Raw genomic sequence first — 25,822 nt, forward strand, 5'->3', positions numbered from 1 at the left:
GTGAAGAGCCACTGAGGCAAATGAGAAGCTCCATCTTGCTCACATTGTCTACTTTGCATGCGTGCCGTTGATGCTCCTGGGGAGCATGTAAAAGCGAGCAGCAGAACAGAGAAGACCAACCACGCTTAGAAATCAGCAAGCGGGACACCATACACCCACCCGCGCAAAGCAGCAAAAGGGGGGCACACGGGCACATGAGGGGGTTGATGGGTGGGAGGCGAAGAATGACACCACAGATGCATAATGCAAAGGCCATAGCAGGCGAGGCATGGGGAGGAGGAGGGAGTGACGCGTGTGCGCACTCGCATTAACATAGAGGCGCGCGCGCGAGAGAGCGCACCCGCACAAGAGCCCCCTCGACCAAAATAGGCAAAAAATTGACTCCGGGAGAAAAAACAGGAGGTGGCGAAGAGGGGGGAGAGAGGGAGCGAGAGAGCGGGGAAGGAATACGTTAAGGGATTAAAGCGACGCGGTGACGACATCGGCCAACCGAGGCAACACCCCGTTGCGCTTTCCGTCCTCGTGAAACCAATGTCCCCACAAGGGGGGGGGGAGGGAAAGAGAGAGAAGGCTGGGGCCAGGGGGATAGTCCGGAGACGCCAACCAAAAAAACCTGCACGCAAGGAAGAAAACAGCTGGGCATACACAGGCCTGCACAGACTTTGGGGCGTGTCATGCCACGAGGGTGCATCTAGGCTTTACGGAGGCTGCACCTCAGAGATGGCCGAATGTGCGTCCAAAGCAAAGCACAACAAGGTGATGTATCCCCCCAGGAGAGGTTCCACAAGGTACAACAGAAACGAGGGGAGCACATTCCAGAAAGAAAAGCAAACACACACACACTCACGAGGCAGGAATAAACATGACTTGACTCCACACGCCGAATGGAAAAAGCGGTGCTAAGAGGAAAAGAGACAAGCCGAGTACTACAGAGGAGAGGAGTATAACGATGTGCAGAGAGGAGGGAAGCGAGAGAGAGAGTGTGTGTGTGTCAAAAGTGCAGCCAGTTTGCAGAGACGCGGTGTACGGTGACCACCAGCAGCAGCAGCAGCAGTACAGCGGTCGGTGGCGCCTTCGGGTGTGTCACTGTAGCGTTAGGCGTGGTTGAGCGATGCGCAGCGGGCTAATGCCGCTTGTTTCCCGTGCACCAACGACTTACGATTCCTGCGATGGAGAGAAGCGATGGCGATGACGCTGCTGCGAGAAAGAGGGGAAAAATGCCCACAGCAGAGCACCGAGAGGAGAGAAAAAAGAGCCGACAAAAGAGCCGTGTGCGGGTGACAAGAAGGAGCCAAGCGACTAGAGAGAGAGAGAGAGAAACAAAACACACAAAGGACAACACAGCCGCCCCCTTTCACGGGCGCTGCACACGAGGATCCAATGAGGCATGAGGCACGATGAAGATATACGAAGCAGGAAGCAGTGCTGCACCGCGTAAGAGCCAGTGCTGACTTGGCAAGTGCATCAGATGACTTGATGTCCTCGGATGGGGTGAGGACATCAACCTCTGGCAGTCCGTCCGCGTTGCCGCTCTTGCTCTCCTACACGTTGGCCGCGCCACCAGTGAAGCTGCGTCCCATGATGCACCCACAGGATGGCAGTATTGGGCTTCCTAGACGTGCTGGTAAACTGTAGGAGTCTGCGAGGACCAGGTCTCTGCCTGTCACGGACTACGAAGTGAGTCGCTTGCTGCCGAAAAGGCTCGCGTGGCCACCTAGGCCTCTGGCACGCCTGCGCTCACTCTACGGCTCCATCACCCCCTTTTTTGAATCAACGGAGTGTCTGGGGTGAATCGATGCCCCTAAGCAGCGGTGGCTTGGCGCTACTTGTGAGGCTAGGCGCACCGCTGCGCTGTGGGAAAGTAGTGAGGATGGCTCGATTCGCAACGCCTCAAGCACCGGTGTGATCGCCGACTCCTCGCGGAGGCGGTGCACCTTCTCCACCTCATCCACAACTATGCCACCGGTGCGTCGACCGGCGTTCACAGAGGTGCTGAACGAGCCCCACATGACACTTGTAGGAGCATCTCCTGATGCTGCAGCGGTCGGCGGAGCACAGCTGACGAGCTGCGGGCTGCCTTGTACAGTCACATTTTCCTCCAAGACGGCGGGTGTCTCGGGTGAGGTAGAGAGCGTCATTGGCACCAATGACGGCACTAGCGGTACCCTTGGCGGCGATACAGGAGATCGAGTTCGCAGCATGACACCCAATATGCCTCTTCTCAGGACCGGCGTCGAGCACGACGACAATTGGCCGCCTCGCATCTCGGGTAGCCGAGAGACTGGCGCATCCATGCCGATGACTTCGTCGTCCCACAGGGTGCCCGTGAGGTGACACTGCTGTATGCCATCTTCGTCCTCCTCGAACGCTGCCATGTCTGCTAGCGTGGTCGCGTAGTGTGTCTCCGGAGGTGTCCAGTCAGCTTGCCGCTTTCCGTTCAGCAGCCCACGTGTGCGGGGGCCACGAGGACGCGGGAGCTTCGGATCGAAGAGACGGCGCTTGACAATGATGCTCGAGGGTGGATTCTGCAGCGGCCACGGCACCTGGGTTGTTGGAGCGTCATCGATCCCGTTTGTATCCGTGTGGATGCAGACTCTGCAGTGAAGCGGACGTAGCGGATTTTGAAGCTCGTCACTAAGCGTGGTCGCGCACATCGGCTGAGCCCAACTGATCGTGCTCAAGATAGGCGGCGGAGATATTGAACTTGACGCTGCAGCTTCAGACGCCTCCCTCGAGTTTGGTTCAGAAGAATTAGTGTTGCCGCTTAACGTGGTGAGAGCCTGCGCGCCATCTTGAGTGGTATTACTCAACACAGTCGAAGGTAGACGGGCGCGACGGCTTTCAGTGGTGCCCGTCGGAGGTGCCTTGCCATTGAGGGCAACCGCATTGGTACTTTGCAGTGGCATGGAGAGGCACTGAGCTCCATTAGTGACGACGGCCCCGAGAGCGTGCTCACTGCGAGTGTCGTGCAACAGTAGACCCGGTACTCGTGCCGTTAGCGGGAGAGATTGCGAGAGAGAGGCGTTAGGGTCGGCCAGATGCAGCGGCCTCATCGCACAAAACATGGATGACTCGCTCGACAACTCTTCGTCAGACCGATTCGCAACACCGCTACCATCGAAGCGCAGCTTTGAATTTCCGCCTTTCGCCATCGCTGAGGTGTTCGTGCGGACTGGCTCCAACGTGAAGAACCGCTTCTTGGGCATTGGTGGCGCATGCGGCGGAGTGAGTGCAGGTGCCGTCTCGTTCTTGGGATGCTGGTTTGTCGTTGATCGAGAAGACACCTCGGAGGGCGGCTTCTCTGTCGAACGTATAACCGACGGCTCTTCCTCCTCGTCTTGTAAGTTCACGAGGCTACTGTAGCCATCCTTGTCGCCGTCAAGGGCGTCCGTGTTGTAGTGGAGCGGATCAATCTTTGCCTCTGCGGTGTCCTCTACAGCACCGGGCACGCAGCTGAGGTCGTACCCTGGCTGGCAAGCAAGTGACGAGCTATCCGCCTCTTCTTCATCTCTGTTGCCGTATCCACTACTCTCTGTGGTACCCACTCCGGGCACACAAGCGGAAGTTGGCGTCGAGGATACCGACTGCACGGGGGGTTGCACTGTACGACAGAGGGAGACGTGGTTACCTCGCTCGAGCGCCGTAGGAGACGGCTCAGAGGCAGCGCGTTGTTGCCGTACAGGTGACATCCCACCCGCACCGCTACCGCTGCGATTCAAGTTGTGGTGTTCAGAGCGTATGCGAAGGTCGCTGGCGGTCCGGGCGCACGGGACTGGCGATGACGATGAGAGCACGCTGGAGCTTGACCGCCAACCTGGGGAGGGCGAGAAGCTACTGTGCTCCACGCTGCTCAACACACCGCCAAGCGTACTGCGATGGCGGGCTTGCTTGTCTGGGATATCTTCTACCCCCAAGGGAGTCAGAGTCCGGCTATCTGCATTCCCTGCCATCCCCCTGGCACCGCGAGACGGGTTCAACGAGCTCTGTGAAGCGAGCGCCTGGGGTGACAGTTGGTGTCCTGATGACCTCGCTGCCGAGCCTCTGTCCTTGATTATCGGGTAGTCAAGGAGGAGCGTAAACTCGGCAGAAGGCTGCGGCAGCGTCAGTGTTGTGGGTGACACTTTAATGACTCTGCTTGTGGCACCACTCGAGGCAAACTGAGCGGGGTGGGCGGCGCTTGTGGGCTCTCTCTGCTGTGCGGCTGGTGGTGCAGTGGTGCTCCCAGTGCCACTGCTGTTGTCCTGTGAGCACCGTCTGTCACTTCCAGTGGCCGTTGCGGAAGGCGTGTCAGCGGTAGGCAGGAGCGAGGCGGGTGCCCCTGGCAACGGGGTTCGTTTACTTGCGTCCACTGAGTCCTGAATAGCACCGGATCTCGAAAGTCTCCGGGCTAAGTTCTTGAGATTCCCACTGGTTGTCGTGTCGATGCTGCTCCTGCCCAGCCCTCCACTCTGTCCTGGGGAGTTCGTACCAGAGAGGAAAGGAAGCTTGCCGCTGCCACTCACACTACTGCTGCTTGCGCAGTAGTCATCCACATACATGAAGGGGCCCTTTGAGCCAAAGAGGTCACCGTGTGTGTCTGCGCCAGGTTCCCTCAGTGGGGGCCCGCTCAGCTTCGAGGTCTCCGGGGTGCAGTCTGACCTCATCAACTCGATGCTACCACGTTGCCAGCTGCTGGAGTACCTCTGCCTATTCGTTCGCAGGCTTGTGCGTGGCTTGGTCCTGTCGACAAGGGCTTGTGGCGAGGCAGGTGGTGACAGAGGGTCGGGGTGCACTTGCGCTTTTCCCGGTGGCACCTCGATGCTATGAAAGAGAGGGATGTCATACTGGCTGTATGACAGGAGGCTGCTATTGCCAGTCAGCGTCTGGAAGTCATCGTTGCTCATGGGCGAAGTAGTGCTTCGCGTTGCCCACAGGTTTCCGGTGACTGAGCCGACCAGACTGCGAAGCGGCGACGACAGGTCAGCTGATTCATCATACATGTAGTTGGAGCGCATTTATTCCTGCCCACTGTGCTGTTCTTTTCTGCAATCCGCAGGTTCAACTAAGGCTCTATAATGAGCGGCCAAGCCTGCACGAGGACACGCACTCGCGTTCTCGGTAGTACTCTCGCTCTTCCCTACAGAGAGGCGGGAAAAAAAAGGTCGCTTTGAGATACACCGAACGGTAGGTGAGGAGACGAAGAACGAGTCGGCGTCGCTGGGAGAGTGGCGTGGGGGGGGGGGGAGGGGAGGGGGGGGGGACTGGTTCACGCATACCCACAGCACAGCAACAGATAAACAGACAGGAAAAGTAGAATAGAGAGAAAGCCGCCTGGGCGAGCACTGCGCGCCCTACCCTTTCAGCGCGTGTAGGCGCGGCGAACAATCTGGCAAAAAGACAAAAGGCGAACGAAATAAAAAAAGAGGGAAGGCAGAAACGAACGGATATGGGGGAATCGGATGAAAGTGCGTGAGGCGACAACACACCACAACGTCAGACACACCGTCGACTGTGCTACGGAGGTGAGCGAGCAAAGGAAAAAGAGGGGAGGGGGGGGTGGAGAGGTCAGCTAGGTGGGTGAGGGGAGGGAGTGAAAGTAACGGAAGAACAATGTGATGAGGGCGTGAGCGGGTGTACGTGTGCCCACAAAGGAGAGCAAGAGGCCCAGGCAAAGGGAGAGAGCGGATAATGGAGGGAAGAAGGGGGGGGGAGGGGAAAGTAGGGGGGAGGGAGAGGAGAAACACGCATAGACACGCCACAGTAACGACGTTGCAGAGAGACCGACACCAACGCAACACGGAAAAAAACACCCGAAAAAGACCCCCCTAACAGAAAGTAAGACGCAAGAGGCAAAGACGCAGCAGAGAGGGGGAGGGGGAGAGAGAGAAGGAGCCACACACACATACACACACAGACATCCACAAACGAAAACAAAAAAGAAAAACGAGGACAATGTCGCGGTGGCGGTCTTTGGAGTGGGACAGCGATGCGCGCAGCGGGCTCAGCAAGGCGACGGGAGTGCGGAGGAGACGAGGGGGAAAAGGAGAAAAGTGACACGTGCACCGCCACGCTGCGTCGTTATAGGGTCCTTCCTTCGAAGACGCCCTCTACTCCTTTGCCTTCCAGTTGGGGGTGGGGGCACACAGACAGAGCTTCGGTCTTCCTCTTCGTGGAATTGCGTCCTTCAGTGGAAATCAGTCAATGCGGCTGTGCCCAGAGAGAAGCGAAAGGAGAAAGAAGACAACAAACCAAAGGAGAGGTGGCCGAAGGAAACGAGGAAGAGGAGGAGAAGGGGGGAGTAATGTGGCAGTGTTCGCACCCCGACAATGAAGACAGAGAAACACCGAGTCTGTTAGTAGATGAGAGTGAGAGGAGGGGCCGGCTCATGAGTAGGCGCTATCGTTGCGGTTACTCTGAATACAACAGAAGCGAATACTAAAAGGAAGAAAGAAGGCTGGTGGCGGCGATTGCAGGCGGTGCTGTCGAGTGTAGTGGGGTCGGTGGGGCAGGCACGCCAGTCCTGATTCAGAAGCTGTGAAGGTTCATTCCACAAGTTGATCAAGCGCGGGCGTCATTTTAGCTCATGACAGGAGAAAGAAAATCGGTAGAGCGAGAGTAGAGACAGATGTGAAACACAGTGGGGATGATTCCGGTGCCGATCAGTGGGCCTTGCAAGCCTAGCGACTGCAGCTAATCCCCAGTTCGAGACCCAGCTGTGGACTATGGGTGCACATCAACCACCACTGGTAGTTTCCCTGAAAGTGGCGTGCTCTCTACTCCCACTACAGCTAGTCCTCTTGGGTTGGAAAGCAGCGTTGGCCACGAATGTAAGAAATCGATCTCTGCACTGCTTTGCACGCTCAACCTAGGCACGGTTGACACGCGCGTCGACGTACGCTTGCTGGCGGTTCTGTTTTCATTTTTTTCTGCTTTCTGGCTTATACAAGGCACGAAAAATACGCGAGGAACTTAAAAGAGGACAGCAGCTCCACTGGATAGCTGCTGACTGAACAGAAAGCCTAAGAACAGGCAAGGGGGCAGCATCAGGGTGACGGCTCGATTTCATCCGTATGGAGTAGCTGCGCACCATAGGGTCCGTTTGCCAGGTAATCAGTCGAAAGAAAGAAAGAACAAAGGAGAAGGACAGTCGCACTCACAACGCACTGATCGGTGCAGCACTACCGACAAACGCACATGTGCCGTACGGCGCTCAGCAGCGCCTACACACGCCATCACGCACGGATGCGCTTAGTCTGACTCCTCTTCCCCCCTCCCCTCCCCTAATGCCCCAAACACACGACATTGCGCGAGCGAAGATGCAAAGAAATCAAAGGAGAGACGGAGAAGCAAGCAGAAAAATAAAGGAAAAAATGGTGTGGTTGCTTTACGTAAACCCCTTTATTGCCAGAAGTGTATCGAATAGTGTGCGCGCGTGTGTGTGTGTGTGTCTGGAGAGCCAGGCTGAGGGGAGGGGGAGGGGGAGGAAGTGCGAGAATGGAGACAGCACTTGATGCTGCGTACGTCGGCAGGTTTGCGCTTCTCACAATGACTCATAGTGTTGAGCTATACCTACACCTCAAGCATCTCTTCCTAGCCTCCTTTCAGACAAGAGGGACCGTGAGACGGAGGACTGAGTCTTGCGTGTACGGGCAAGCACGAAAGACATCCAGAAGAAAACTAAAAAGCCGCACACCGTACATGGCAAGCACCCAGCGCTGATGAGCGGGCGTAACGAATAGACGACGTGGGGAGGGAGTAGAGCTACATAGGAAGGGGGAAAGAAAAAGAAAAGGGCGGCGTTTCCAACGGGCATCTCAGTACTCGCAGCAATGCAGCTTATAACTGAAACACACATACATCAAAGGAGAAAAAAACCAACAACCACGACAACCACGACAGCAGCAGCAGCAGAGAGCTCATTGACGCTATGCACATGAATAACAAAGAGTGGATGTAAGAGAGAGAGGGAGAGAGTAAGGAGGCACTGAAAGGGAAGGCCCACTACTACCACGGAATCCAATGAGGAAGAATACGCACGAAGTGTGCGAAGAAAAAAAGGAAACATAACAGACGAGAGTTGGGCGAGAAATGGAAGAGGTGAGGGGACGCCTTTGTGTGCGTGTGCACGGGCAATTTCATCGAGATCGGGGTGCGGTGAGCACACAGACCCCCCAAAAAACACAACAACAACCAAAAAGGCGGTATGGCGCTTGAGGACCGCATCAACCCTTGAGACGAACTAATTTTGCCCTGACGGCGACCTCATAGACGTTGAACATCTCATTGATCCGTCCGTCCCATGTTGAGCTGCCGTTCCACGCTAGGGTACTGTGCGGTCTACTTCGCCGGTGCAGTCATTGATACAACGATGTACACCGGTACACACACACGTATACATACGCACCCAACCAACTACGCACATCCGCAAGAATGAGGCTCGATAAAAGGAAACCAAAGGCGCTGCCGCCCCCTTTCCCTCCTCTCTTCTTTCACCCTCGTCACGAGGAGCTTAATGCGCACGGGTGAGGCGAATAAAAATACGATGAAAGAGGCAACGAATACCCCCCCCCCCCCAAAGCGGAGAAGAACATTTTGAAGCGAAACGGGCGCAGCAGACGGCACCAGGCGCGGAATGGGCCCAACGAGGTAGATGGCGCCTGCCCGCTCTGCCCGCGCGGAAAGTGAGGGGGCAGGCAAGCATAGAGCCCGTGAGGCGCATCGGCAGCTGGTGTCTCGGGGATCTAGTTTAGTTTCGCTTGCAAATCAGATGCCCATCCATTACGTGTAGAAGGAGCTTTGTGTGGTCGACGAGGAGGACTAGTAGCGCCTCCCACCTTTGCCCTTGTCCGAGGACGATGAGGACGAGCGGTGCATACTCTTGTCCTTGTCCACGGAGGGAGAAAGGGGCTGGTTGTTCTTGGGGGCGGAAGACGATGGCGACCGCTTGTCCTTGTCCACCGAGGGACTGGCGCCTTTTTCCTGCGGAGGGGGGCGGCTGAAGGAGCCGCGGGAGCGGCCGCCGATAAAGCCGCTCGAGTTCTCCCGCTTCAGTTCGCTGTTCTTCTGACGAATCTCGCGACTGCGGTGCGTCGTTGAGGTGGAAGACTTGTCGGTCCCGTTCATGCCCGCCAAAGAGCCTTTTTTATCCAGGGTATTGACCGAGAGCTTGTGTTGCGGCGCAGGTGACACACTTGTTCCAAGCGATCTGTGTTGCAACGCAGGCGTGGCTGCCTTCGAAGAGTTGCCAGAGGCGGGAATGTCCGCAGCAGTCGCGTTCTTGACGGTGCTCGAGTCTGTTGCCCCCGAGGACGGCGCTGGTTGTTCATACATGCTGCTGGAGTTCGTCGCGTTGTACATGGAGTAGCCCACACCACTGGCGCCATTCTCGCTGAGACCGCCACCTGTGAAAGCCGGAGCATAGGCGCTGTGGCTATCACCGTACATGCTGCTACCATTGTACGTCGACTCTTGCGCCGCAGCGAGGTCTTTGGTATTATTGGTAGAGGGCATCGTGTTGTAAAGGCTGTTCGGCGTGTAGGCGCAGTAAGCTCCCACCTGAGACGGTGTATCAGGAAGACCAGCGCCGCCGCTGGTAGTGGTAGTAGGCGGCGGCGTCCTGTTCGCATCACCGCTGTGCGCCGGTTTGGTCGCCGACCGAGATGAGATAGACACGTGGCCAGCAGGGGCAGCTGGAGACTGGGCAGCCAAGCTCGGCGTAGTAGCAGGCACACTCTCCGCTTCAGAAGGCTTCGCGATGCTCTCCGTGTTTCCCTGCTGCTGCTGTGGTTGCGGGGAGGCCCACTGGTTGTCTGGATAAGACGGGGCGCAGCCCATGGCCTGCATCTGCATCATCTCCATCTCTCGCATCTGCATCGCGAGCATCTGCTGCTCTTCCATGCGGAGCATCATGCCCATGCCATGTACGGCGCCGCGCTGCATGTGGTAGCCCTCCCTGCGAGCCATTTCATCTTCCGCCGGGTGGAACATTGCCGACAACGTATGCGGGGGAGGGGAGGAGGAGGGAGAACTAAAAGGAGAGCAGTGGTGAGCGTGTATTCTGCTGAGAAAGTACCTGAAGCTGAAGGCGCTAGAACGCCCGATACACGGACAGAGGCCGGCACAACAGTGGAAAGAGGAATAGCAAGACAACACACGAAAGCAAAAGTGCAGACACTCGAGCCATGTAGGACAGCGATAGGATAAGGGAGAGAATGGAAGGGGGAAGAGGTGAATCGGCTGCTAGCGCGCATGTTTGTGTGGGCACAGAGACAGAGAGAGAAAAAGCGTCATCGGGGAAAGAGTGTTCTCCGTAGGTTAGGCATGCTATCCAGCAACGAGTGCAAAACATAGGGAAAAAACATATGAGGTGTGCACCTTTTTTCAGTTTGTCCATTTTCGGCCGCGCAACACGAGTCCAACCCCCGCTCTGCCCCGGCCTGGCAAAGGCCCAATCGCGTCGCGCAAAGCAGCGGCACACACACGCGTTACACCGATGCGCTGACCACGTCCCCTCAGCGCGGCACAGGGCCCCCCACAACCGTGGTCAGCGAGGGCAGGGTGAGACACGCTCGAGTCACGCTGGCACTCTGGCCATCGCACGACTGGTGCAAGCGTGTGCACTGCCGCAGGCCCCTTGCACTGCCACCACCAGAAGTGGCCCGGCGTGGGCAGGGATAGGGGAGGAGGGCAGCCTGGCCCCCCCCTCCACACACACACGCACACAGTGCGGGTACTGGACCCTGGCCTACCACGTACCTGGGGTGTGCCTCCCTTTCCCCCTTGTCATCTTGGAGAATGAGGAAAAGGTGAGGGCATCAGCCAAACACGCACAAAGCGAAGAGTCTGAAAAAGGAGCGACTGAAGGCCTCGGAGGGCACGATGAGAGCCGCAAGGTGTGGGTATGTGGCAGCACCTCGCGTTGACTCGCTCAGTGCACACACACACACAGTAACATGTGCGGCTGCGGGTAGAGTGTGTAGATGAGGTAGCCACACACGCATACGCATACGTATAAAGAAGAAGGCAATGAGCGCAGCGAAGCGGCGTAAGACGTTCGGTGCGGGGTTTGGGTGCCCATGGGTTCAAGTGGTACCCATAGGGCGAGCAGCCGATCGTCTTGTCGCAACGATGATGCCGAAGCGGAAAAACAACCATAAAAGGAAAGGAACGGCGGTGGTTGAGTAGACCCCATGCGTGCACCCGCATCACCAGACGCGCTGCAGGGGCATGTGATGGGAAAAGCAGAACGTCTGCTGGGCAGAACGGTACGACAGGCCACACACAGCACAGGCGAGAGATTTTTCTCGTTGTTTGTGCCGAAGTTACGGAGGAGGGAGGGGTGGAACAGGACGGAAGCGAAAAGAACGAGAGAAAAGAGAGAGGTGCGCTGGCAAAGCGCGCCTCCCCCCAAAGCCCTTAGGCCATTCCAGTGTGATCGTATTTTACCCGCGCCTCCCCCCGATGTACGCGTTCGCTCTCTCGCCCCGCTGCGTCTGTAGTGCATGAAGAGGCGTCCTTCTCTAGCAGACAGACTGCCAGTCCACCTCCTTGAAAAGAGATCTGAGGCGTGGGAGGAGTAGAAAAGAAAAAGAAAAAAAACTGGAGAGGGTGAGACACAGTCACGGCAGAAAATGCTGGTTAGCAAAGTACGGAAAAGAAAAGACGCACGGTCATCGTCGACCTGTGCCGTAGAAACAGAAGGAAGGAAGGAAGGGACTTACAGAACCCAACGGAGGAAAACAGTGAAGGACACGGCGGAGGAAAACGCAGAGTCGCTGACCTAAACACACGCCCACAAAAGAAAGGAGTCGTTAGCCTTCTCAATGACAGAGCACTATGAGCATAACAGAAAATTAGAGAGGAGGAGTCCCTGGACGCGCCGCTATCACTTTATCGCTGCAAGACACTTCTTGGCACTCGTAGGTATCCTCACCCTACGTTGCTACTCTTGATCAACACCACCCACGCTAGGTACTCATTGCTTATGGTAGCCTTGGAGTTGACGCGTACGACGTGATAAAGAAAAGAAATAGAGCAGCTGAGGCGCCATCAGCGGCTATGCAGAGAGAGAGGGAGGCTACACAGTGTGGTGAGGTAACATGGGCGCGCACAGCATCGCAGCCAATTTAGCGCCTGCACACACACACACACAGACAGACGCCACAAAGCCATATCATTGCACCAAGCAAGGCTACTCGCCTATGGCGCGTAAGAGGGACAATAGAATGCGCAGTGATGGTAGGACGGCATGTACACAGACTGCGAGTATGTCGTGCTGCTGCACGTTTCTATCTCCTACCTTTCCCTTCCTTTTACCACTTCAAGGAGAGATGAACGATGTACGACGCCGCTCCTCACTTCGATTTCGACAACGTCAGATGGGGCGGTTGCTCAGAGAGGGTCTTTGCCCCGCAGGCTGACGAGGCAGGGTGGGGAAGTTGGAGGGCGGCTCACTGGCCAGTGATGCCACACACACACACACAATGAGTCGAGACACCAAAAAAGTGCAGAAACAAAACCCTCCCAAAAGGCGTGTGCGACACAGCAGACACGCACCTCCCACGCAGGTGTGTCAGGGCGCACGTGCCCGCGTATGTTAATTTGTGACTTGGAGATTCACATGTGCGTCTCTCTCTTTCTCTGTGTGTGTGTGCGTGTCTGCGTGCTACACATCCCTTTCGAAGACTGCGTGAGTGGGCGAGTGCAACGTCTCTTGCATGGAACTCACTTATCCCACACACAGACACACGTTGAACAGCTGAAGAAGAAAAGAAAACAGCAACCATCGAGACCCTGACGAGTACTAGGCGTGGTTCTTTGGCGCCACCTGCTTGGCGCTTCCACCGCAGACCCAAAACATCCTTCTCCACGACGCCGTGCCTATCTCCGCACTTCTTTCCCTAGATTTACTGGAAGCGGGGTGATTGTCCACTTCGCTGGAGGTGGAGATCGATAGTTCCAGTGGGTGTGCTCGTGATACAGCGACAGCGGGTGGTACTTGGCGCAGCGCCATACTGTAGGGTGCTGATGTAAAGCCCGGCAGCTGCCGAAGGGTAGGCAAGCCGCCGCCTGTAGGCATGTACGGTCTCCGGATCATGTACTGCTGCTGTTGCACCACCACCGCTGCTTGACGAGGTCTGAGCGTAATCAGCGCCTGCCTCTCGCGTGGTGTGTCTGGTGGTGCGTTGATGCTCACAGAGCGCTTTCGACCTGAGGGCAACATACCCCTTCTCGGATTCGGCATCTCGGTCTGCTTCAGTCTCGATTTTTCCGCAGAAACCACGACCTCCGGCACCGGCGAGAGTGCAGCGTGACATCTCTCTTGCTTCTTGCCTTTCATCACGGTAATCACTTTCCGCACGTCGACCGCCTCTAACTCGATGCTCGAGCTCATCCAGTTCTCATGATCGACATATGCGCCGAGGTTTTGAGACCCGGTGCAACCGCTGATGGCGCTGTCCGCCTGCTGCGCCCCCAGCGCGTCGCCCTTTCTACCGCCGTTGTAGAGCGATGTGTTCACAGAGATACTGCTGAAGGTTTTTTCCGAGAGAATTAGCGGTGGTGGAGAGCTATTGCTGTCGAGCACGCTGAAGCTGTTGAAGGCGACGATGTGGGGTGACAAAGAGCTGCGAAGAGGGTCCCTCAGTGCGGAATGCATCTCATCCTCGCTGCGCGAGATCCCACTCACGTTCGGAGTGGCGGAGCGGATGGAGAGCGGGCTGCTGCGACCATCCAAGACGCGCTGGTACAACGAGGGCAGCCTCGGCGTCGAATCCGAGTCACTGATGATTGGCGGAGGCGATTCGCGTCCTTCCAGAGGCCGAGGAAGCTGCGGGGAGCCTGAAGCGCGAAGAGACATGTCAACCTTGGCGTTGGAGAGCAGAGGAGGCAAGAGAGTGTGCTGCTGTGGCGACTTCTCAGTGAACACCAACGAGGAGAGACTGGGGGAGCCACAGTAGTTTGTATGCAGTGACGATGGGTAAGTCAGGCCTACGTGTGCTACGTGCTAGAGCGAGACGTGTGACCCACGAGGTCAACTGGAGGAGGGGCGGGAATGAATGCACAGTGGTCGCTCTGTCCAGAGGTACAGCGTCGTCGGAGAGGAGAGCTGCGGGGGCTTGAGGGGGAGGGAGCAGAGACGCCAGCAACAACCGCTTAGAGAGCAGGAGAGCAATGTCGCAGGAAGCCTGGGCACTCTAATGAGAGAGAGAGGGGCGTTCAGCAATTCACCAGCGAAGCGGGAAAGTGTGGGGAGAGAGAAAATTCGAGTGAAAGACAGAAAAGGAGACGGTATTGTGCGTGTCGTGAAGGTGGGGAATATCGCGTGTGATGCCATGACGTTGACTAGTGGGTGGAGAAGGCGATGTCAGGCAGTGTATCGCCCCCCCTCCCCTCCCCTCCCCTCTCCAAATGGGGCCCAATAGGGATGTTTCTGTCGACTGTCACTACTCAAAGACACACAAAGAACGCAGTGAAGGAAACAACACAGCGTGGGAGGCTCAACACACACACACACACACACGCGACAACAAAAGCTCGGCTTCAACGAAGCGAGAAAAAAAGGCCGAAACACACGGATGCTGCACCGACATAGTGGCCAAAACAATTTTACTGGTCCCACGTGCTCCCACCGAGGAAGCAGCGCCGATGTTTAGGCGCGCCCAGGGACAGAGGCCCCACATTCGGCAACCCCACAAAAGAGAGAAGGATCTACCGGAAATCCGTTAAAGAGCGACACATCTCTATGCACACAAGGAGGAGGGCATACAACATCAAGTTTGACGTTGATTCCAGCACTCCACACCACCACCTATGCACATGCCAGTGAGAGGAAAGGCCCAACAGCCGCTGGACACCCGCAAAAGAGAGAGAAGGGAGGGAGGGAGGGAGGAAGGGGGGGGCCAACAGCGCACACACAGGCACCACCGCAAAACTGCCACAAAGTACGCCTTTCGGCGAAAGAAAGACACACACACACACGCAAACCAACAAAAAGCGCAGCTGGAAGAGTCCCACGCAAGACATGATGAAAGGGCTGAAGAAATTCCCGCGCCGGCCGATCGTGTCCCCCACCACCGGTGGAAACGACTCGAGTCTTACAACCACAGAATCACAAAACAAGCACGACCAGAAAAGCAAGACGGGAGTCCAACAGGGGAGAGTCGGCATCTGCGCATGTGCGCACGATTATTTCGCTGATATGTCCATTTTCGGTCGCGCAACACGAGTCTAACCCGCGCTCTGCCCCGGCCTTGGCAAAGGCCCAATCGCGTCGCGCAAAGCAGCGGCACACACACGCGTTACACCGATGCGCTGACCACGTCCCCTCAGCGCGGCACAGGGCCCCCCACAACCGTGGGCAGCGAGGGCAGGGTGAGACACGCTCGAGTCACGCTGGCACTCTGGCCATCGCACGACTGGTGCAAGCGTGTGCACTGCCGCAGGCCCCTTGCACTGCCACCACCAGAAGTGGCTCGGCGTAGGCAGGGATAGGGGAGGAGGGCAGCCTGGCCCCCCCCTCCACACACACACGCACACAGTGCGGGTACTGGACCCTGGCCTACCACGTACCTGGGGTGTGCCTCCCTTTCCCCCTTGTCATCTTGGAGAATGAGGAAGAGGTGCCGCTGAAAAAGGAGAAGATGGCACGCAGTGCGATATGGACTGAAAGAGACACGCGGCCTGCAAGAAAAAGAGGTGGGGGAGCAAGCGGCGGGGAGGATCGTCCACGCGCTCTGGTCGCAGTCTCCTCCTCGCTGTTTTTAGAGTTTAGTTTTGCTCAATCGTTTCGCTCTCGCTTGGCCGAACACAGCAGAGACAGACGAGAAAGTGAGACTGGAGGAGCCCCCGTATAGGCAAGAGGCAGAAGCCCCCAAAGCCGAGGCACGAAGCATGACACTCACATAAGAGAAGGGAGGTAGAGGGAGTAGACGTATGGGAGAGAGAGAAAAGATCTGGAAGAGAATCTCCCTGACATGCGAAGGTATTGCCACACGGGTGTGAACGACACAGCGAGACAGGACAGCAATACTGCAAAGGCGAAGGGGGGGGGTACAAGCGAGAGGAGGTGGAGAGGAAACAAAGCACACAGCAGACGGAGTCGTGAAACAGACATGGCACGAGGACAACTGCTTAGCAACGCAAGGAGTTACCCAACGGGGCCGGAAAAAGTGCCTGCGCTGCTGGAACGTTTCACCTCACACAAATGAGTGGAGAATAAAAAAAGAAAGAAAACCCATCCGAAGATGACCCCGTTTGGATGATGGTAGCGTCCACCTCAGATCGCGACAGGACAGTGACTCACTGTGCGATCTTCTTGGGGCGGCGATGCAGGTACAAGGGATCAAGCGCGGCACTCGAGTCCCGCGCCCGTCGGCTCTGAGGAGCCTCTTTTATGTTTGCCGTGACCGTGGCGCGGTACCACTGCAGCAAACGTTGGAGTCGCCGCTCGTTGTTGCCCGGCACTGTTGGAATCGGTGGTTGCATCAGACGCTCTCGGATGGATGACCACCGCCACTGATGCCCTGTTTTGAGGCCATTTGGGGACGGCGGTGGCGAGGGCCTCTTCTTGGGAGCGCTAAGGGTTTGAGGTTCAACAGGGTTGACCATCTTACCTGCGTTTTCGTCGTCGTTCTCGAATTCGCTCATCACGGATGAGCGCAGGTCCTCACTGTCTGAGCAAAGTGTGTCTCGCGGTGATGCGGCCAGCGACGGAGTCAGCGCACCAAGTGAGCTTGGCGACTCACTAACCACCGACTCCTCGAACTTGTTGCTTGCCAATCCACAGCTCACGGTAGACTCTACCATCGTGACAGCAGGCTTAGGCTTCAGTTGCTCAGCGGTGGTGAAGTGCTGCAGGAAAGCCAGCGCTGCATGCCTTCTCCACGTCCCGATTGAGTTGCGCGCCTTGCGCGATGGTGGCGCGTGCGCTGCGATATGCTGACCTTCAAGGAGCGAGGCGCGCGAGAAGTCCCCTATAGCGAGAGATGAAGAGTCACCAACAAGACTCACAGTTCTGGGCGTAGAAAGGTTCACGTACTCGTAGCCTGCATCGGTCGAGTCCCTCGACAACGATAGCGCATTCTCTGGTGTGCCGCTCGGGATAGCAGCTGAATACTGCGGGCTTGGAGTCACTGTGTCGTCCATGAATGATGATCGAGACTTCAACATGGCGCTGTTCTCCATGTCGTCTTCATCTGCAGCTGGAGACGCGTTAAACATGGCCTCGTCGTAGTTGTCCAGTGGGCTAGTAGATTTCACATCACCAGCAGGTGACGACGTCTGTCTTTCGTAGAAGAAGTAACGATCCATGAGAGACTCCATGTCGACAGCTTGTTCGTTGTGGCGGATCGGCTCCATGTCGACCATCGCTCTTTGCATGGTCCGACGGCTCACTTCGCAGCTGTCGTCTTCTGCAGCGCCCTCTTTGCGCATCAGTGGGAGGCTGTCCAGTGACGACGTGCAGGAGATCGTATACGAGGCCTGCGTAAGGTCCGAAGTGGCTCGACTTAGTTTATCTTCCTCCAACGTATGATTTTGCAGGCGCTGGGCACGCCGCGCTCTTGTGCTATTCTCCTCCTTGGTGCGTGGAGGATGTTCAAGCTGTGCACCAGTCTTCTGCGTAGTAATGGTCGCCGCATCCCAGCCCTTCACCTGCGAAGCGGCCCTCGGCACCTTGTCAGTCTGGTACTCTATCTCTGGAGTAATGCCTTGGTTGGAGGTATACAGGGCGCTGTAAGGCCCATCCGGTATCACGGCGCTCATCGACAGGGCTTCAAGCGCGGATGACGGTGGCTGCGGCGGGCACAGTACTGAGTGCGCTGTGTTCTTGGGTATCACGGCTGGCGACTGCTTTGAGGCCGACAGTACATCTTTGGCAGCTGTCTCAGGAGTTACACTCTCCAAGTGCTTCACTTGCTTGACCTCGGGCATCGGCAACTAATGCGCTGCCCACCAGAGCGCAGCCATATCCCCCACGTTGCCGTCCGTCACGAAGCGAAAGGCGAGATCGCTGTTACTGCACAGTGGGTGGTGAGCGTTGAGCGAAGGCAACGAAAGACAGGGCGGCACCGCCGTTACAGACGGCCTACGAGGACGGCAAGCGCGACTGTCTGCTTCTTTGGCGCCCTCGGCGCTCTTCTCTTCGGTCTGGGAGCTTACCACGGCGGCTGGTAGGTTTTGTTTCGGCTCTGCCGGAGACTGCCGTGGGGTGTGCAGTGACTCGTATTCAAAGTCGAAGAGCGACGGGAGGGCACGAATAAGGCTGCTACTTGTCCGCAGAATCGACAGCTGCGGTGTTACGGCTCCCGCTACCGTAGCCGTCGGGAGCTGCACGAGGTCGCCGTTATCCGCATCGTCAGCCGGTGTGTCTATGAAGCACACGGAGGGGTTGCTCCGAGAGCGACTGCTTCGATGCGTGGTGGTGCTCTCAGAAGGAAAGACGCCACGACCACCTGTGCTGTATGACCCCGTGGGCAACGGTGGCTGACTTGGTGACGGCCTGTCAGCTGTGCCAGAGCCGTAGCCACCTCTCTTGTGCCGATTTGGATTTTGAAAGAGCACTGGGGGACCGGCTTGGATGCCGGAGGTGCTCACCGGGATGGCGTACCGATGCTTGTTGTGCATCACGACAACAAGAGAAGCCAGTGTCACGTCCACCTGCGAGATCAAGGTAGAAAGGTGCGTGGCGTAGGAGGGGAAACGGGTGAAGAAGCGGAGGGGAGGCGAGAGGAGCACTGAAGTACAGCAAAAGGGGCAACAACGAACACACAACCGCCGAAGCAAAACAGGAAGCACAAAATGCACGCCAAAGTTGCACGCTGCACACCTCCAGACGAGAGGAAAGTGTGAGAGGAGGAAGGAGGATGAGAGGGAGAGAGCGCAGCTACACCCCAAGGCAAAAATTGCCAGTCTGAGAGAAAGAGGATGAGAATGAGAAACACACACCGACGGCACCTCCGCAGTCGCTCATACATAACGTGGCTACCTGCGCGTGCACATACCCCGGGAGAGAGAGAGAGGGAAAGAAAAGGAAGGAAGACAACCGGCCACACTAAGAGAAGACGAAAAGGGAAACGCGGAAGGACACGCGAACAACAAAAACACTCAAGAGCTGCGCAGTGGCTGTGAGCATGCGGCGAAAGAGTAAAGCTGCGGTATGCCGAGGAGCGTGTACACACCACAGCAGAACACTCCGCCAAAGGTGGGGGATGTAAGCACGTGAATGCGCAGCACTAATGCGATGCCTGAGGAGGACGAGTACACACTCGCTGACTGAGGATGGGCGGAGGGGGGCGGGGGGGGGGGAAAGGGAGGAGAGAGGAGCGCCTACACCCACTCCTAAGGCGAAACCAACGAGCAAAAGAGAGAGAGAGAGCGGCACCCGCACACGCCCACGCATACGCGCAACGTAAACGCTGTCACACGCGCAGAACCCGATGTGTGGTGGCTGAGCGGAGAGTGCGAGAGAGAGGTGTGTGGGACCAGAGGGAGGAGGTCGAAAAAGAGAAAGCAGACGACAGGCGAGAGATTGACAGGGAAGAGCGGAGAGGTACGAAGCAGAAAAAAGGGTCGACTGAGGAAAGAGAATGCGGAGTAGTGTAGCAGGGGTGGGTGAATGGGCGTATCAAAGCAAAAAAAAAACATAAAGGTTCAGGAAAAGAGTAACAAGAGCGAAAGAGGAACGCACAACTCACACAGCCAATGCGGGTCAGGCGACGGCACTGTTGCCGCGTTGAGGATACCCAGATGAAGAAAAGAGGGAACGAAATGAGTTTATGTATGTGTGCGTGAGGGAGGAGTCGAAAATGCTTCCACGCCATGGAAGGTAGCAAGAGCACACGAAGAAAATGAGGGGAAGCACTGCTACATGCACCGCCAGATGCCGGAGAGGGGAGGGGGGCTGCAGGAGTGATATGGGATGACTTTTCGATGTGGCTGAAAGACAAGAGAGTGGACAACGCAAGCGGTAGGTAAAGTGGGAGAAAGGAGGTCAAGCTGACGTGGCGCAACGTGGCGGCTGAAGGCGTTGCTTGTAGGTGTGCTCGCGCCTCCTCCGCATGGATGAAACTTCTCGTGTGACTAATGGGAGCAGAAGCAGCTGCCTGGCGCGGCGCTGAACTTTCCTTCACACAGTAGGAGAAGAGTGTGAGTCACTGAGGTCCAATAGAGGGGAATGCGAGTAGTACAGCAAGACGGCTGGAGTGAGAGGAGAGTGGTGGGGTAGAAGAGCACGGAGATGCAGCGAGGAAGAGAACACTGCCCCAAGAGAATGACATCCCAAATGCTGGTGATACAAAGAACGCTATGAGAAAACGGTTTGGAGGAATGCTCACGCGGCAGAGTTCACCTTTCATTGTGGAGGTGTATACATGCATGAGCATGTGTTGAGGGAGAGAGGCACAGAGGAGCAAGAGAGACAGGAGGTGGGGAGTGAGAGCAGTGAGGCTTAGCGCTTACTGAGAAAAACGCTTCGTTGTGTGTCGGCAGCGAACCCAATACGGGGCGATTGTGCCATTCGTGCTCGACGCAGTTTGAGGGACCAAAGCTGCTGGGCTTTCGATGTGCACATTTGCAGAGTGTAGTGATGGTGTGCGTAATCACTGGATCAGCCACGTGAACAGCCCTGTTCACGTGATGAGCTGGGTAAGTGAGCACCCACCCAGTGAGGGATACATTTCAGTGTATAAGGGGGTAGACGCGCTGTGCCTGAGAAGGTCGCCTTCTAAAAAAAAAAGAGAGCCGATTGTGGGAGAAAGGCAAGCAAAAGAGAGCGAGAAAGCATGGCACCATGCAAGAAGTCTGAGTAGCACAGCGGCACACTGCACGACGTGGAAGCAGACGTAGATCGGCCTCGTGGCCGATGCTCGCCGTGACTCGGCAATGCCTGCCGTGTCCACACTTTCATCAGATGGGGAACGCACGCACGCGCATGGAGGGGGAGAGCTAAAAAGGAAAAAAAAAGAGAGAAGTGAGACGATAGCGTGAGATAAGCGAGAGATAATATATTGTGTCACGAGAAGGCATGGCTGCGCACATCGCTGAAGCAATAAACACCCACGGCACTGCCTCATCGGAACTCGAAGATGCCACTTATAGTGCAGTTTGGCGGTACTTGCACCACCTTTCGCTTCGCGGGATCACCTGGGTAGGCGGTGGGGGAAATCAGATCGTTGCTGTACTTGGGCGGCACACCCTTGCGGTTTGAGATGGTGATGTGCGGTATGGGGTTGGCGCAGGGGTAGTGTGCGTCGTCACGGAACACGGTAACCGCCACTCCGTCAGGATCGGCGACGACAGACTCTAAGGTGAGCGTGACAGACTGGCCAAGGAGTTTGGCAAGCTGGACAAACGCCACAGGGTCCATCACACCTCCAAAGTACATTGTCGTGAGGTGGAACGCGCGCTGCACCACCTGCCCTGCAGTGAACTCCTGAGGAACCACACTGAGTAGCCTCGCCACGTCCTCTTGTTGCTGTATGCTGATGCAGGCGTAAATTGGGTGGCGCGGCAGCTTGCCCAAAAAGGATTCGTATTGGTGAGACAAGTCAATCGCCTCGCTGATATCCTTGTCCGTGACAGGCGGTAGCGTGTGCATGCCGTTGTCCTCAAGCTTTTCCCATATCCTACGCACCATATCGTTGATTGGCGTGGTGATGTCCAGCTCGAGCACCAACTCTGGCGGGTCCTTTGGCATCTCACAGGCTTCCAACGCTCTGTGCACAAGTCTTCGTATGGTCTTCATCTGCGCCTGGCGTTCCTGCGGTGCCAGATTCGGGTCAACACGGAGGGATCGGTGGCAGCTCCCGCGGCCGAGCACGCGGTCCACGCACACACTGTGCAGTCCCTTCTCCCCATCGGGGTGAAACCACGTCACCGTCAAGCTCAGTGGTAGATTGTCGTAGTCATGGTTCATCTCAGCGTCCAGGTTCATCTTGTCAATTATCAAATGCGTCACCTTCGACCCCGCCTTCGCGGCTTGACGAAGCGAGGCGAGGAATTTCTTGCGGTTGCCTAACTCGTCCTGATTTACCCAACGAGGGCCGTACTGTGCCTTTTGCAGCAGTGCGTAGAGGGCACGGCCCAAGGTGGACTTGCCATGCCCTTGCGACCCCACAAACTTGATCACATCCAAATCCTGCGTACCGCTGTCCCACTCCACCGGATCGTGTTGGTACTGCTCGCACTCGCTGTATAGCTTCGGGTCGGAGTCCACGGCGGTCTGGAACTCCTTCTGGAGAGAGTGCCATCGACTTCGCTGCTGGAACAGTTCGTTGCGCTGCATGTGTGGCGTGAGGCGCCGAGTCATCTGCAGCCAGGCAGCAAAGTGCAGGAGCCAGGGCATGCGGTGCATCTCCCAGTCCTTGAAGTAGTCTCGCAGCTCCGGGGGTTGATGGTCCAGCTTCTTCTTGAGCAACGCCTGGAGCTCATTGCTGGTGAGCTTGTGGTTTGTGATGGCCTCCCGCGTGATGCGCTCCATGACATACGGGTGTGATTTTTCCGTCCACAATCGCACCACCTTTCCGCCTGCGTCGGCGCCGTACATGACACAGCCCTCCGAGTTAATGCTTCGGCGAATCGTGCCGACGAGCTGCACGTACTCAGGAGAGCTGTACACGACCGACGCGCCGTAGTGCGAGAAGGGGAGTCCGACACTGGCGTAAAACGCCTCAGCGTCTGCCACTGGGATACAGAGGCCATCTTGCCGCGAATACTGTGGCGCCTCGTTTGGCGCATCTGCGGTTTCTTCAAGAGAGTCGCCATTGTCCCCCTCCTCCGCCTTGTTGCCTGAGAGAGCGGGGTGGTCAGTACAAGCTGCTTCGAAGGCACGCTTGTTAAGCGTCACCGCATAGAACTGCAGCTTGTTGACGCCACTGTCCTCCATGAGAGGTGTACTGTCCGAGAAGGTAACCTCGAAGCAGCTGGTCCACATCTCCTTGTGAAGGGCGTCATGAAGCGCGCGCGCCTGCGCCGGCGTCAACGTTGGGGACGCCGCGTCCCTTGCATCGGAGTTGGCAGAGGACAGTTCAGCACCGCCTGGGAGCATTGCTTTCCAAAGCCGAGATATCTTGATCGCGTGCGAGTAGCGGCAGCCGAGGCTGCTGTAGTAGTGCAGACACTCTTCGGAGACGGCGTAGTCAAGCACAATGTGCACATCCGTGCTCCCAATTACCCAGAAGCGACGAGAAGTATCCTCCACCTCAGCGGCATCACAGCACGTGTCAGCATCCTCCGACGTTTCGCCCCTCTTGGCGAGAGGCAACACAAATGCGGAGAGGTGCCCACACACGCCGTTCCCCGTCTCCATGGCGATGACGGTCTGCACAGCGTCCGGGTAGCCGTAGGTGCTGTCCTTGTCGCCAAACTTGCGCAGTCCGTTGACAGCTCCCACGAGTGTGTAGCCACCGGGGCCATTTGGCGAGTCAGTTTTTATGTATACACGTGCATTGCCTCGCGGTAGGCACTCCCACACCTCCCGGTGTTGGCTGTAGAGGACATCATCGCTTCCACTGATGTTGCGCTCCACGACGAGAAAACGGCGCTGAGCAGCAGCAGTAGGCAGAGGTAGAAGAAAGAGGCTGCCCTGTTCTCGGCACTGGCTCAGGTGGGCGCAGCTCACATCGAACGCGTTGGCGATGACGAGCGACTGAGCGTTGTGCTCCAGACGGATGCGGTTCTTCTTTTTTCGTCTGCCTCCTGATGGCCTGTGAGCGGCGGTCGGCAACCCGCTGGATGGTGGGCGGCCGTGACGACCACCACGACCTTGCCCTCGGTTGCCTTGTCCGGGGGTACCACGGAAAGAATCAACCATGCGCTGTATGTGTGCGCGGGTCGAGAAGAGATGGATAAGATGAAAACACTTGACACAGAGATCGAGGTTCTTGATCGGTGCTTCCATGTAATGAAGGGGGAGGGAGTACGAGCAGTAAAACAAAAAAGAGCGCAACGGAGCAGACGCGAGGACGCACATTCAGGTAGAGCGTAGTGGACGATAGCATCCTTCGTTTTAGAGTAAATGACAACGCCATCATTCCAGGAAGGGTGCGGTAATTGCTTAAACACCCTTGCCACCTTCAAACACCAGGGTCTGCTGCTGGCAAACACCCATGCGAGGCAAGACAATGAAGAAGCGATGATGCGCAGAAAGACGTCTTCTGTTCTGCAGACTCCGCTCAAGTTGATTGTTTCGTGCGAGGCAAGTTTTTCTCACGGCGTCAGCGCCCTCATAAATAAGCATTCTTACACCTAACGCCCTCTTCTACCTCGTCCACATAAATAACAGCAACACCACCGCGGTACTATGCAGAGCTGCGACAGCGACTTTCGCCTCCAATTTGTCCATTTTCGGCCGTGCAACACGAGTCCAACCCCCGCTCCACCCCGGCCTGGCAACGGCCCAATCGCGTCGCGCGAAGCAGCGGCAGACACACGCGTTACACCGATGCGCCGACCACGTCCCCTCAGCGCGGCACAGGGCCCCCCACAACCGTGGTCAGCGAGGGCAGGGTGAGACACGCTCGAGTCACGCTGGCACTCTGGCCATCGCACGACTGGTGCAAGCGTGTGCACTGCCGCAGGCCCCTTGCACTGCCACCACCAGAAGTGGCCCGGCGTGGGCAGGGATGGGGGGCAGCCAAAAAAAGAAGCCTGTGAAAGAAGTGAGGGGAGAAGTTCTGCTAAACTATATGAATGCTGAGAAGCAGATTATACTGCACCCCCCCCTCTGTGGAGAACAGAAATGTCTGGCGAGCTCGTTGATGCGCGCAGAGGCAGTCGAGCTCTCACGATGGAGGGGTGCGAGGAGGAAAATCGAAGCACCGGTACGAAGGAAAAGCAAAGGAGGCGGGTGAGGAGCAGTGTTGAATCTGCTGCTACCGTGGGCTTTTGTTCTAGGCAAAGAGGTTCACGAGCAGTTGGAGGATGGAGGTACACGTAGAGAGAGTGAAATACAGAAGAGAAGTAAGCGGCAAACACTCTCTTCCATAGAGTCTCCCAGAAAGATGTGAGGAGAACGAAAGAGAGCGAGCGAGAGGGCAGTGTGCTCGCTAGGGAGAAGACGCACTTCGATTCTGACTGAGCAGGAGCCAACACACTGAGAAGGGCAAGAGAGGCCAAGTGAGGGAAAAAAAAGGACGCCCATAACGGAGAGTGGGGGGGGGGGGAGGGAGCCGTGACTGACGGGGGCAGGGGGAGGGGAGGCAAGGGAGGCAAGTAGGCGAGCGAGAAGGCGAAAAAAAAAACAAAGGAATAATATGGGAACGAAGAGAGGCGACTATTCATCGTATGGCATCGCGCACGCTCAGCATCCACCGAATGTTTACAATGGGGGGGGGGGGGGGAGGAGAAAGGGGTGGGGGCGCAGGGGAAAAACGCAAGAAGGCAGCAGCAGGGCAGGACGACTCGTTTTCGCTCTGTCACCCACCCACACCCACACACGTACGCTCGACACCGCTGCGCGTACGTTGCACTCAGATGAAACGCAGCGGACGCCGTGAGAAAAGGTGGAGAGCAAAAGGGCAGAAGAAGAAAACGCAGAATTCCGAAACAAAAACGAGATGGTCATGCGCTGTGTGTGTGTGTGTGCGTGTGTTGTCCCTACCCCGACGGAGGAGGAGAGGGCAGGTGGAAATGGGCAGACTTCTGAAAGAGTAAAAGCAAGAGAGAGGCGGCCTCCGTCGAAATCAACGGGTGAGCCAAAGCAGAAACGAACAACACAATGGGAGGGAAGCGCAACTCTGTGAAGCGGAGAATTTCAGGCTGCGTTTGAGAAGGCGGCTTGTGCGAGCTCGAAAACATCGCGTACACCGACAGGAAAGAGGAGATGTACACATGCGCCCATAAACTG

The 25,822-nt window shown here is 56.9% G+C and overlaps 4 protein-coding genes and 1 pseudogene across 4 annotated transcripts, besides 3 other annotated features; all 5 read right to left on the reverse strand.

Moving 5' to 3' along the window:
* Positions 1 to 1,742: 1,742 nt before the first annotated feature.
* Positions 1,743 to 4,883, reverse strand: LPMP_311940 (hypothetical protein; the record flags this gene model as incomplete). Its single annotated transcript, XM_010703281.1, has 1 exon — positions 1,743 to 4,883. The coding sequence occupies one exon, from the start codon at positions 4,881 to 4,883 to the stop codon at positions 1,743 to 1,745; it is 3,141 nt and encodes a 1,046-aa protein (XP_010701583.1).
* Positions 4,884 to 8,796: 3,913 nt separating this feature from the next.
* Positions 8,797 to 9,966, reverse strand: LPMP_311950 (hypothetical protein; the record flags this gene model as incomplete). Its single annotated transcript, XM_010703282.1, has 1 exon — positions 8,797 to 9,966. The coding sequence occupies one exon, from the start codon at positions 9,964 to 9,966 to the stop codon at positions 8,797 to 8,799; it is 1,170 nt and encodes a 389-aa protein (XP_010701584.1).
* Positions 9,967 to 10,353: 387 nt separating this feature from the next.
* Positions 10,354 to 10,748: a repeat region.
* Positions 10,749 to 12,781: 2,033 nt separating this feature from the next.
* Positions 12,782 to 13,837, reverse strand: LPMP_311960 (hypothetical protein; the record flags this gene model as incomplete). Its single annotated transcript, XM_010703283.1, has 1 exon — positions 12,782 to 13,837. One exon carries the CDS (start codon positions 13,835 to 13,837, stop codon positions 12,782 to 12,784), a length of 1,056 nt encoding a protein of 351 aa, XP_010701585.1.
* A 1,342-nt stretch (positions 13,838 to 15,179) lies between these two features.
* Positions 15,180 to 15,563: a repeat region.
* A 715-nt stretch (positions 15,564 to 16,278) lies between these two features.
* LPMP_311970 lies at positions 16,279 to 18,603 on the reverse strand (annotated as a pseudogene).
* Positions 18,604 to 21,046: 2,443 nt separating this feature from the next.
* Positions 21,047 to 23,875, reverse strand: LPMP_311980 (hypothetical protein; the record flags this gene model as incomplete). Its single annotated transcript, XM_010703284.1, has 1 exon — positions 21,047 to 23,875. One exon carries the CDS (start codon positions 23,873 to 23,875, stop codon positions 21,047 to 21,049), a length of 2,829 nt encoding a protein of 942 aa, XP_010701586.1.
* A 438-nt stretch (positions 23,876 to 24,313) lies between these two features.
* Positions 24,314 to 24,607: a repeat region.
* Positions 24,608 to 25,822: the final 1,215 nt, after the last annotated feature.

The sequence above is a fragment of the Leishmania panamensis genome, assembly GCF_000755165.1.
Source record: "Leishmania panamensis strain MHOM/PA/94/PSC-1 chromosome 31 sequence".
NCBI classification, from domain to species: domain Eukaryota; phylum Euglenozoa; class Kinetoplastea; order Trypanosomatida; family Trypanosomatidae; genus Leishmania; species Leishmania panamensis.